This window comes from Anser cygnoides, chromosome 5 (genome assembly GCF_040182565.1).
Source record: "Anser cygnoides isolate HZ-2024a breed goose chromosome 5, Taihu_goose_T2T_genome, whole genome shotgun sequence".
Taxonomy (NCBI): Eukaryota; Metazoa; Chordata; class Aves; order Anseriformes; family Anatidae; genus Anser; species Anser cygnoides.
The window spans coordinates 26655145-26668139 of NC_089877.1; the positions used below are offsets into that span (position 1 = coordinate 26655145).

Below are 12995 nucleotides of genomic sequence, written 5' to 3' on the forward strand. Positions count from 1 at the left end.
AGCCTCCATCCAAGGCAAGTCTGAAGAAAATACAATGTTGAAATACTCTCTCCATAACAAAATTAGTTTCAAGTTATCCTAGCATATCAGTCAAGGTGGTGGCAGTCACATATATATAAAATAAGAAACCAAAATATACTGCTTAATGCAAATAACACATCAGACCAAAGCTGAATAACATGGCTTAAATTTCAAATGTGCAACAACTTTCTTGTGAACAACTAAAAGATTGCTGTTGTAGTAAAAGTAGTGAATAATTTTTGATTCCTGGGGAAATCTTAAAGTAGTTTCTGACACTCAAAAACTAGTGCAAATGTTAAGATATTTCTATAAATTATTGACTCATGTACGTAATCACTACTGCCTCTTCAAACTGATTTGGCTGTTGATAGGAACACAAGGGAGAAAGACTGTTGAGAGGAAAAAAAAAAACAGGGAACAAACAAGAAAATCATACACTCATACACCCTGGAATATTAGCAGTTGAGAAACTCCTGCTTTGAAATGAAGAAGTATTTCTTTTATGTTATGTCCTGTAATATATAGTTACATGAACTTGTGGCCAAAGTTCTACAAGCTTGTAATAGGCACTTTTATAAAACGTTAGTGAAAAAGATCAACTTCTAATCATTTGAGACAAAGCATTTAAAACATTTTACAGGAAGAAATTCACCACTTTACGTAGCTCTATGGGAAGTACTGAATAGCCTGTTTCAGGCCTTGGGCACAAGACCTTACACAAGTGCTGTCAGAGAGGACAAATAACCTTAAGCACAAGAACATTTTATCTATGAGGTTTTCCTGAAACAGGCCACATAACCAGAAAGAGTCAGCAGGCTATCCAGCTTTTCCAATCTGTAAGACTTGTTAGGGCCAAGCAAAACTGAGAAACAAGAAAGGCAGATTTACTGTTTTACTAAAAGTTACTATTTTAACTTACCAGGGGAGGCTAGAACTATTTTTGTGACACATGTGCTAGGTAATATTAATTTTGTTCGTAACATGTACTGACTAGAGATTACTAGAAGCACAATACAACTACGCTTGACTGATCTTTATGTCAAACAGTTTTATTAGTACCAGAAGAAACTTGGCTAGAAATGTGGTATGTTTAACCCTACACATCTTGAGGAACCCCTTTTATGTGCAAGTTTATATGTTCAACACGAGAAAGCCTTATATGCAATCTTCTGCCTCCAAGGTGCACCCTAAGGAAGCTTTCTACCCTTCTCCCTATTGAGGCTTAATCAGCAGAGGAGTCAGGGTGCTTCCATAAGGAAAGTACACACAGAATGTATACTACCATAGTGAAATGTAAATAAATGTTTCCTTCCCTTATGGAAGTAATTGGGAGAAAATTCCAATAAACTTTAAAATAACAAAGTGTTCACGAGGCACCTCTACCCTTGCTGCCAGGTAAACCAGCATCACTAACTTTTTCTCTTCTGTTATTGTACACTTCGTTAAGGAAAAAAAAAAAAGTCTTACAGTGTTAAGTATTTATAATTAATGGAATTCTCTACTTAGTTTAATTTGAGAGGTACTTGAAAATCATTTTTTAAATGCAGGTGTTTATCTCATCCAATAGACTTACTGTAAGCAAATGAACAAGGTCCATATTAGCCTCCAGGGGAAGTGGCATTTCCTGGAGTTGTATCAGCTCATTTATGTGGTTATACAGAGAGTACAGTTTGTATATGTTAATTTTCTTGTCTTCTAAGTAGTCTGGCATGGCCTCATGAAGCGATATCAAGTCTTTCAGGTGGACCCCAAGGATTGGGATCTTAAAGTTAGTGCACTCGTTATAGGCACGTCGATAACTGTCATAGTTTTTGTAAGATGAAAGCAATTCTGTCATTTCATTAAACACCTAAAAAGAAAAAGAAAACAAATAATCAAAAGTGGTTCCTCCTTCTGTTCTGGCCATATATCACACGAATTTTCCAGACTATTCTTATGTGGTTTGCTCACTGTGACTGTCAACATCGATTTAAAAATGTAAGTCTCTAGGCTCCAAATGAAATCTAGTTATTCACCTTGTTTAAATTAATAATACATCTTACGTGCCTCATCTATAATGCCAGCCTTCCTACATTCCCTATTAAGTCAATGAAAAGAAAGAATCCTCTCAAATCAAGGGGATGCTTCTGCGGGTAATGTATAAGCTATCTGTCATGTCTCTGACCTTCCTAAAAGCAAGCATCTTCACCTTACAATGTGGAATGCAATTCTCCAACTTCCAGGTCACCAGCTGGAATGGACTGGAAGAGAAACCTTACACCGTGCTATGGTCCTATCACAACATGATCAGAACTCTTACAGGTCAAGGTGGCACATCTGTGCTTTTAAGAAGGCTTTCTTCCTTGATAAGGAAGGAACATATATCAACTTGTTGCAAAGGCCAAACAAATCTCAAGTCTAGCCATATAAACACCTTCCTTGCTTAAAACTGTACAGGCACAAAGCTGACTTCTAATATTAGAAAGTCAATGGAGCAATGTTTTTGTTTGTTGTTTTTTTTGGTTGGTTGATTGGTTGGTTTTCTTGTGGAAGTTCCTGTCTAACCACTTGATTTTTAACCTTCACAAGTTAATCTATTTACTTAAACTTTAAAGTAAACTTTAAACTAGTAAAGTCATTAATTACCAACCTGTATTTACTTAATTTTTATTAGTACTTATATACAATTTCTTGATGCAAAAATTTATTCAAATCATAGGCACATGTGCAGTCCACTCCTCATAATGAGGAAATTTGTAAAACAACATGCTTCTAAAATAAGCTTGCTAAACTGGATCTATAGATCCTGAGATCTGCAACTGTTATCAGTGGGAAGTCATTTCTGGTCTAGACTTCAGGTATTCACTGTTCATTAAAGCTGTTTAAATATACTGTGATCAAAACAAATTCTTTAGATACCCTTATGAAATCTTTCAGGACCCAAATAAGATAAAGTGCATTAGTCTCTTAAGACCAAGTGCCTAAAGCCATTTCATAGCTAAAAAAAAACCAAACCAAAACAAAACAAACAAAAACTTCACAGTTTTAGTAGCTGGAATCACAGCAAAAATATGTCCATTCTACAACTCACATGAATTAAAATGAAAATTTCAACTAATTCCTAATGTTCCACTGTATTACAATATATGTGTCTTGGAGTTAAGTTTGTTCAAGTCTCAGCTAGATAAAATCTGTCATAGGGAAAGATCAGATGAACTGGTCTTTTCAGTTTAAAGTGCCGACGTCTGTGATAGCATTTTATAGACTCAGGCTGGTCAGTGTTGCTATGGATAGCAAAGTTTTATTCTCAAATATTCTAGGATCTCATTGTCTGCAATTGTTTGAATGCTATTCTGTGCTACTGCATGTAAATGAAAATGCATCTTCTCATACCCAAACAAAAAAATTGAGAAAGCTCTACAAATCTCCAAGAGAGGGTTGAAAGTGTAGGAGTAACTGGTGTTTGTAAAGATGAAATGACAAAGAAAAAAAAAAAAAAAAGAACAGAGGAAGTTTTTTTTTTTTTTTCCTCTGTCAGATTTAACAAAATAAGCTTAGTTTTGTGCATGTGCGTGTAGGCAATGACAACAAAAAGTTTAAAAGTTATCTCATTTATAAAACAATACCAACCTTAGTTACATCATGAGGAACACATGAGCTTGTTTCCTTGAGTCTGGAAATGGAACTGTGACAGAGACCTCCTATCACTGCCATTAACGTATTGAAATTCTGCAACTGGTGAAGCTTCTGTGTTGACATAAAAACAATCAGTATTTATTATTTAAAGGGTGAAACTGTTCAACATGAAAACCCAAATTCTACATTTCCTCTGTTGTTCAGGGACAAGTTTAATATTGTTCTTACAAGTTTTGTCCCATAATCCATTTGACTTCATTCATTTCAGTATTGAAATTCTAATTTTACTGGGTGTAACATTTACTTGTTTTCCTGTTATTAAATAAGATACTCTATCTACAGAATTATTAAGTCTTCAAAGGGCTCCTTAGTACTTCTCCCTTTTCCTGCGGTATGCCACACCTAGGAAACACTGACCATTGTCTTGTTTGTGACTGCAGTTGGATTAGCATGCAAAAAAATATCAATAGGACCATAGTTTTGTTTCTATCAGGTAAAGCATATCTGGTACAAATGCTTCTACGTATGGTCAAAAGCATCATAACAGTTCATACAGTGGAAAGATAGGCAGTTTCAGCTTGGGATCTCACCAGCTGATTGAAAAGGAATTCTAGTTTCTTGGTGCAGTTTCTTCAGAATAGATACAAGAAAGCTATAGTGCCATTGAAGATAATGTAACTGAATACCTGGTATGAACCCACACATGTGCACACTGTATATATGAACCAGGAGACCACTGCCAACATCTCTTTCCTAGCTGACCCCACACTAGTAGTGTGGGAAGAGCAACTAAAGGGGTGTTTCAGAGAAAGACAAAATAAATAACACGTGTCAAAATTTAACTGACCTGTGCAACATGAATGAACTTGATGAATACTTCAGCTCGAAGCTGTGGTGTTGGTCTACTGAGAACCATTAACTGCACCCACTGAGAGATACCATTGCAAAGAGCAATTGATCTTTCCATCGTTGGATTCTCCTTCACACAACTATTCACAATGTAGTTTTGATAATCTGAGAACTTCAAAGAATAAAAAGTAAATTAAAATTCATCTTCCATTTCATACACCTCATGATCTGTTTGCAAATAAAGGTCTGCTTTACAAGTTAAATACTAAAGAACAAGATCTATCTTGCACTTTAAATATCCATAAGACTGAAAACTCTACTTTGTAAAAGCTATGTTCAGTTTTGTTCAAAGCAGAAGATTTGAAGTAATGAAATTAACTGAAAGCATCTTTTCTTGATAATTTGTATCACATCACTTGCATCATGTATATCCCACAAGCCTTGACTCTTATAAGCCTTAGGATGAGCAAAGTTGGGGTTTTCCTCTCCAGTGGCTCCACAGATTGATTGAATCTAGGTTTCTATGGCGAATGTTAAGTGTAATGTACCAATCTAGTAATTCAGTAATGGTTTAGGTTCAAATTATGTATCTACAGCACACTTCTGAATTAAGCTATACTAAAACAAATATAAAGAAGCAAGTTCAATCATATTTATATAAAACTGTGATTAAACCCATTGAGAAATAAAGAAGGCTAGGGACTCCTTAATATTTTGATATGGCTTGTGAGGTCGTCTTCTTTAACCAAAGCGATCCAAAATTGTTTAGGGGACAAGCAGTTAAAACTTTCTTTGAAGCCATTCTTCCCATTAAGATTAAAAAGAAGCAATCATTTGTTTTTGTTGATGCATCATTTACCTGTTCTCTTGATATATCCATTAACAGGAATACACAAAAATGTAAGTAATCGGAAGTTTTGACAGGAGATTTATATACTCATTCTTTACTATGGGCACTAATACTGACATCCTACCAAAAACTTTTGTAGCCATGGTAGATATGTATTCCTTACTTAAGGTCAAAGGAATATATACTGAATGGCACTGATCCTTAAGGAAAGGTCATAAATTGTAATACTGCTATATGTTTCTTGCTCACTCTCTCTGCTTTTTTAACTTTTTTTCCCCCCACCCATTTAATGAGAACTATTAACACTAAAAAGCAGAGACAACAGCAGACACCTGGATTCATCTTCTTACTAAATTAAAAATGGAAGAAATACTATGAGTAATAAGTAGAGCTGTCTCTAAGATTTCATAGCACAGTTATTGTTTGAATGTTGAACCATAGCCAGATTTGGCTGGATGTTGAAATTTAAGCAACTACTCTGTACTGATAATTAATTTTTCAATATCTGACTACATAATTATCAACTTCATAGCAGTTTCAGTGCAATTATAAATCAGTTTGATTAATTTATATTTTGTCATCAGCAGCTCTCTCCTTCAGAAAATGTTTTTTTTTTAAATGCTGAACAAGTTTATATCTGATACTACTTAAAGACTCAAGATAGCTGTAAAAGAATTGTAAGCGGCATATATAGTAAAGAAGTGCAGGTACTTAAATAATGCAAGGGTCTGGTATTGTAATGACTAATTAAAGAGCCTCAATAGTAAAGCAGAATCTAGGTTCTTACAAAAGAGCATAGGATCCCTGTATTTTATAGCTATGCATTAAAATGATTTCCAAGTGCAAGCATACCTGCAGTCATTACTTTTTGAACATCACTCCCTGCATTTTTCTTTGCTGCAAGATACAAGGTGTCTCCTGGAAGATTTTGCTATGTGCTGCATATGTGTAGGGGATCAAGTATTCCTTTCTCACTTTCAAACAACTGAGTCTGTAAGTAGTTATGCCAATAACTGATAACATAACAGGCCATTTGCAGTCTCTTTCCTGCTATATTCTGCCAAGTTAGAAAAGGATTCTGTGGCTTAGCATATCGTGAATACATTCTGCAAAGAGTTAATGATTAGAGCTATTTCTTAATTACACATTTTTTCCTGATCTGAGGTTTCAGTAAACTCAATTTATACCAAAATGCATGCAGGTATGTAACTGTAATTTGGAATACTATGACAAATCCAAGACTCTGACAGCAATCATACTTGTTATGCTCATTAATCACTAATTATTTTATGTCTGCACAAAGCTTTGACAGCATTAAGACTTGTATTAAGTATTAGTACTGCCTACAAGCAGCATGTCTATGCATGCCTTTGGTTGCACAGCTCTTTGAATTTAGCACAATACTTGAAGAGTCACATACAGTCAGTTCAAAATAAACTACACACAAACTACACTAACACATGACTGAAAATTGCAATCTACTGAGAACCACCTTGCTTGCTAGACCTCATTTTCAAATTCTGTTATTTTGAGAAAAAAGACTGATTTTTTCTCTGCTTTCAGTGTTATCACACTGACTTTGCAACTCAACTACATTTTGGTGTCTAATGTTCACTATTCTGTTTCATGTGTGAACTGTACCATGTTTGAATAGAAGTAATGTAGCATAAAAGGGTGCAAGTGAGGCCAAAGTGTGTAGGGGAGTTAGCATCTTAAAATGCTGTTTTCTCAAGTGCTTACTTATCCTTGTTTTTATTTTGTTACACACACACAAAAAAAAAAAAAACAAGGCAAGCACAGTCCAGTGAGTCCAGTGACTCTTTATGCAGAAAAGCCCTTAGCCACTGCATGAGAATGATGCATTGTTTCCTACTGCCACAGGAAATTAACATTCTGGGAGCTTTCCAAGTTTCCTTTATACCTTTTCAGCCTGACTGACGATTTGAGTTAAAGGATGCTGCTTGTTTCTGTGCCTAATAACACCACTTGTTCTAATAGAAACAGATTATTTGGAAGAAGATTGTTTATTCCTCTTCCTTCCAACGGACCCTGCCCTGACTGTGTTGCATAGCTACTTAAAAGGTTCTACTCTCCCTCCCCCTGACTGTAGGGAAAAGAAAGGTACTCAGAATAAGTATCACTGGCCAATTCAATTCCAGTAAAACAAAAAGAGTCTGGACACAGACATGGGCATATATTTGTCCATACATTTAATTGTTAGCTTAAAATTGATAAAACTTCAACTCATGCCACTAACACTCTCATAACTACAGGTGGATTTGATCCATGGATATGTCTGTATGGATATGGACAGCACAGACCAAGGAATATTCTCAACACACAGCATGCATCAGTATCCTTCTCTAGAAGGCATGACAGTTTAGCCCTGCAGATGCAAGTTGAGCTGTGATCATTCTGCTTGATTTCAGGGCCAGGGAACAGGCCTTATCTACTTCATTTAGTTGTACTGATACACAGATAACAGTTTTCCCAGCTGGTTCTGTAATTGACCTTGACGTTGCTAGCTCTCCAGCAAAACCATTTTACTTGCACTGCAGGGTTAAACTTGTAATACTATTCCTCTCCCATCTTTTCTACATCCTTCCTGCTTTTGTTTTAAAAAATGAAACAAAATAAATCACTTACTGATATTCTTCTGAAAGACTTAAATTCCAGATAGGTAAGGTGGTCTGACAGCTCCTCTGGCTCAAGGTGATCAAAAAGAAGAGAAACTTTCCGTTTCTTACTGGTGTTAGCCTTTACACGCTGTGTCAGCTTTCTAGACCAGTCCCTGGAATTTCTTTTAGAGAAATTTTAAAACAGAATTACCCTGAGTTATCTTCTGAAGATAATTTTTTTTCTTCTCTTCATAATACAAAATGTACATTGTTTTCATGTTTTACTGCATAAAAAAGTTGATTACCTGAATTTCTAAACAGCAAGTTTGTCACATATTACAGATTATATGACAATACATTATTTAGTCTAGGTATTATATTAATGAAGCACATAAGTACAGTACAACTCTATTACTAAAAAAACCAAGATCGTATACTGCACTTTCAGAATTGTTGTCCCTAACCTTGGCTTTATGGAACATATACAGTGTTCTTCCATTTAATAGTTCTTAACAGATTTCATTGACCTGCATCTAACAGATTTCATTGACCTGCATCTGAATAAGAATTATTCCTCCTATGATAGTTGTCTGCAGAGTAACAAAAGTTACTTGAGTATGAAAAACTAAGTATCATCTTTCATAAGCAGATATAAAATGCATGCGAAGTGCTGCTTTGCTTTTGCCTATGCATTTCCGAAGTACGAATTTATAGCTAGGCAGTTCCACAGAGTTATCTTACTCTAACATAACAAGGAAGGTTCCCTTCCCAAGACAGAACTATGCTGTAGGGTTTTATGTATAGCTGTAGGGTTTGTTCTTGACAGTGTAAGTCATCTTATAGCTAGAAATCACACAAAATAAAGAGTCTGACAATGTAATAAACAGTATCTTCTATCTTACCTTTGGCTTTAAAATGCAAACACATTTTACCTCCTTTATTAACCAATCAAAGTGTACTTTCCTTTTTCATCAACTGAGTCAGTAAGGCCTTTCAAAATCATTAGGCCTCTACAAATTTTCTAAGTTCCCTGGATAGAATAAAATTTATCTAGTACAGAACACAAAGTCTACACAACAGTTAAATTGAATGTCAGCCATTCTTGAAAGGCATTCTATTCCTTTATGTAATATATATTTTAACTATAATAAGGTACAAATTCTTCTAGGATAAATAACAGTCACTTATCTTATTACAGACTAAACCTAACCCACTGTAGGATTGTGACCCTGTTGTACAGGAAAGATATTATATTTGAACAAAGGAAATTCAGAACAAAAGTTTGTTTTCTAAGCATACTGAAACTTTTGCACTCACATTTGAGTTGTGTCAATTAGACGACAGTGTAACTCCTCACCATTAGCTTTAACCAGTTCTTGAAATTCCTCCATAGTTGTGGATAGTTTAGAGTCCATTTTGAACATAACCCAAAACTCTGTAATCCAATACCTATTGTACGGTGAAAAAACAGAAATACAAAAATAAAGATTTTGCTTTACCGTGAGTGAGGCTGAAACTTAGATAGTTGCTATAGATGCTCCAGTTTATTATTTGTATTTCTTTTTTATCAACTTCAGGGGATAACCCTGTTTTTAAATGTTTCTGCTTTATTCTATCAGAAATCAAATATTCAAGATAAAAAAGAAGGTAACACTTTAATTCTGTATAAAACTATAGTACATTTTTAAATGGAATTCAGTAATTCAATATTAAATTTTCTGTTTTCACATTAAATTTAGATAATATGCATGCTGATTATTTTCTTCATGATCTCATAAGTATCTTATGTATTCCTTTAGAACCTCAAATAATTCAGTCTGAAAACGTACTGTGCTAGTCAGAATTTTAACTATTAACTGAAGAAAAATTTACTATTTAAATACATTTGTTTGGTGGTGATTCAACTTCCCATGCACCAAATATTTTCTGAGAACTACAATTTTATGTGTTGGGCATTCAAACTGTTTCTATCATATATTTCAGTTCCCATATGTGAATTGTAACCCATTGTGGTAGGTTGAACCTGGCCAGCAATTAAATAGTGACCCAGTTGCTCACTCACTCCTCCTCCTCCTGCAGTGGGAAGGGGGAGAGAATAGGAAGGGCAAAAGTGAGAAAAGCATGTGGGTCAAGATAAAAAGAGTTTAACAACTGAATAAAAGAAAATGAAAAAAAATAAAAAAGGAAAAAAGAACAACAACAACAAAAAAAACACTACCAAGTAAGTGCTGCAATAGCAATCACTCACAATCTCCCATGAGCAGACCAAAGCCCATGCATTATTCAAGGTACGGCTACTTTGGAATGGCAACCCTGTTTTTATTGTTGAGTATATTGTTATATGGCATGGAATATCCCATTGTTCAGACTGGTTCAGCTGTCCCAGCTTTGTCCCCTCCCAACCTCTCAACCTTCACTCCTTGCCTACCCTCTGGGGTGCAGAGTGGGAAACTGAGCAAGCCTTGATGCTGTGCAAACACTGTTCAGTAACAGGTAAAATGTTGCTGTGTTGCAAACACTGTTTTAGTCATAAATTCAAAACACAGCACCATACAGGCAGGTACGAAGACAATTAATGCCATCCCAGCCAGACCCAGTACACCCATGCACATAAAGATCTGTGCTTGTTGGAAAAATGGAAATGCGTACTCTCATGGATGCATATATACATCAGTTTGCTGGGAAGCAAAAATGTTCCCCAACCACACACAATAGCAAAGCACTCTGGCCTAATAATCTACTTTTAATGGTAATGATTTTATAATCTCAAAAAAAAAAAAAAACAAAAAACAACAACCTTTCATAACTGATACTAGTTATTTCCTATTTCGTGTAAAGAAGAATTATCATATGCTAATCTGTTATCAGGGTTGTATCTTTATTTCCACTTTTTTGTTTTCTCTGCATTAAGATATCAAATTTTATCACACTTAGTCCAAAAGAAAAAAAAAAAAAGTGGTAAGCGATCCAGGATATTTCAAGTGACTAAGAACAGTTACTAGGGAAAATTACCTCCTGAATACAATGGTGTTTTGCTTAGTATTAAAGTAGCTGCAATACCCCACATCTTTTTTTTTTTTTTAATAGGCCTATATAATAATACTAGACATAACACTACTGACTCCTGAACACTGTCAATTCTCATTAATGTTCAAGGTACAGCCTTATACAGAATCAGTTCGAAACTGACCCAGTGATTCATGCACTGACTTTAATGGATCTACACAAGGCTACCTGGGCCTTTTTTAAGTTGCTAAACTGAAACTTGAAAAGATGAAGAAATGCAACTGTTTCTCCTTCAATGTCATCTTAAGATATGCAAAAGCATTCTTCTTTATGGTACAGGGACGGCTGCAGACTAATAGCTACCATACGAGAATATTCTTACCTCACAAAATAGCATATCTTTACACACAGCATGGAAGATTTCTTTTCTAAAGCATTAAGATAGGTAGAAAACCGTTAAGGAAAACCACATCGATTCACATATGATATGAAATGTAGCATGCTTAATATTTCCCTACCTTTAAGTCTAGTAGGAATCATTCTCATGGCATATGATATCAGATTATAGTTTTATATAAAGGTATAGAATTTATGTTCCAAGATCACTAGCAAATGTTTGCTGTAAACATGACAACCCTGAGTAATGCTGATGTAACTGCCCAAGTATAGAATACTGTTAAGTACTGAAATGACTGCTTTCTACATATACCTCTTTGAAGCATGCTTCACAATTTCTAATAAAAATCAGGCACTTGCATATCTCACTAAAATTTGAAACAATACCAAATATATCAATTACATTTAATTAAGAAATACTCTAGTTTAGTATGAGTCACTGAAGCTTTTCCAAAAATAAATAAATAAATAAATAAATAAATAAAGGATATTTTCTTTTAAATATAACCAGCTATATAAAATACTCCTTGCTAACCTCACCTCTCTAACTGCAATAGTTTTCATTTGACATGCTCTGGTAACTAGAAAGAAACAAGAAACATCCATACTTTTAGTTTATTAGCTCTGTAAAACACATGTTCTTATATTGTAACCAATGTCTTATGAAGACATGGAAGATCCATTTGGAAAAATTTATTATATATACCTTCAGTCTTCTGCTATAGATTATACATATATTTTCAGTACTACAAAAAATAATTTAATGAAAACACCTTGTAGATTCTCTCAGTTTGATTGAAATTGACTGCAGCTGAAATCTACCACAACTGTGGAGAGAAAATCCACAAAAAAAGTACCTGTATTAAGTGTTTAAATGAGGCTGACTGTAGAGTTCATGAAGTCTGAAAAGGTTCCCCAAGTATTTTGAAGGGCTCTGAACAAACGGTCTAAAGCTAGATGGCTTACAAATCATTCTTAACTATCCAAAATCACTCATGGAATTTGGGGGAAAATTTTCATGAGAAAGAATATTTGTAGAAAATTGTCATCTCCAGGTGATAAAATCAGAATACTAAAAAAAATAAAAACGCTTTTGTGCCTTTTTCTTCTACTTGTATAGAGGAGAGAAAAATAAAGAGAAACCTGGACCAGGCCCAGGTTCACAGTATCTAACTAAGGTGCCTAATTTAATCTAACACCTGTGAGATATTCCCTAGATATTTCTTCCACAGCTAATGGAGGGTGATTTATCCTTCTTAAAATCTGAATTGGAATTTCATCTCTCTCTGTAGATCGTAAACTAAACCAAACAGACAAAAAAAAAAAAACACTAAAACAAAACAAAAAACATTATACAGCCACAAAATTTGTAAGGAACGAGTCTATTGTTTTATTAGTGAAACAGTAGTATACCCCTAAATTAAATATTCTACACTTACCTATTTTAAAATTGTCAAGTACTTCTAATTTTACCTTAACAACAGGTGGATATTACAAAGGATATAGATCAACAAGTTTCTGGAGCATGTCTGCAGAGGAGATGAAAAACTGATGCATGGTCAGAATCATCTTTAGCAGCTGGTTGTTCTGATAAGCGTTTCCTTCTAAATCTGAAGAAAAAAAAAAATGTGTTCATATTA

At 34.6% G+C, this 12995-nt stretch overlaps 1 protein-coding gene across 2 annotated transcripts in view; it reads right to left on the bottom strand.

Annotated features, from left to right (window-relative positions):
• The window catches only part of RASGRP1 (RAS guanyl releasing protein 1), a 45233-nt gene that overhangs the window by 11851 nt on the left and 20387 nt on the right, over nt 1-12995 (bottom strand). For both annotated transcript variants that reach the window (XM_048058758.2, XM_013174256.3), the window contains exons 3-9: nt 12860-12965; nt 11342-11404; nt 9271-9402; nt 7982-8135; nt 4484-4657; nt 3631-3747; nt 1595-1870 (exon numbers count right to left, since the gene is read on the bottom strand). In XM_048058758.2, the coding sequence (XP_047914715.2) occupies nt 1595-1870; nt 3631-3747; nt 4484-4657; nt 7982-8135; nt 9271-9402; nt 11342-11404; nt 12860-12965 (1022 nt within the window). The remainder of the gene's footprint in view (nt 1-1594; nt 1871-3630; nt 3748-4483; nt 4658-7981; nt 8136-9270; nt 9403-11341; nt 11405-12859; nt 12966-12995) is intronic.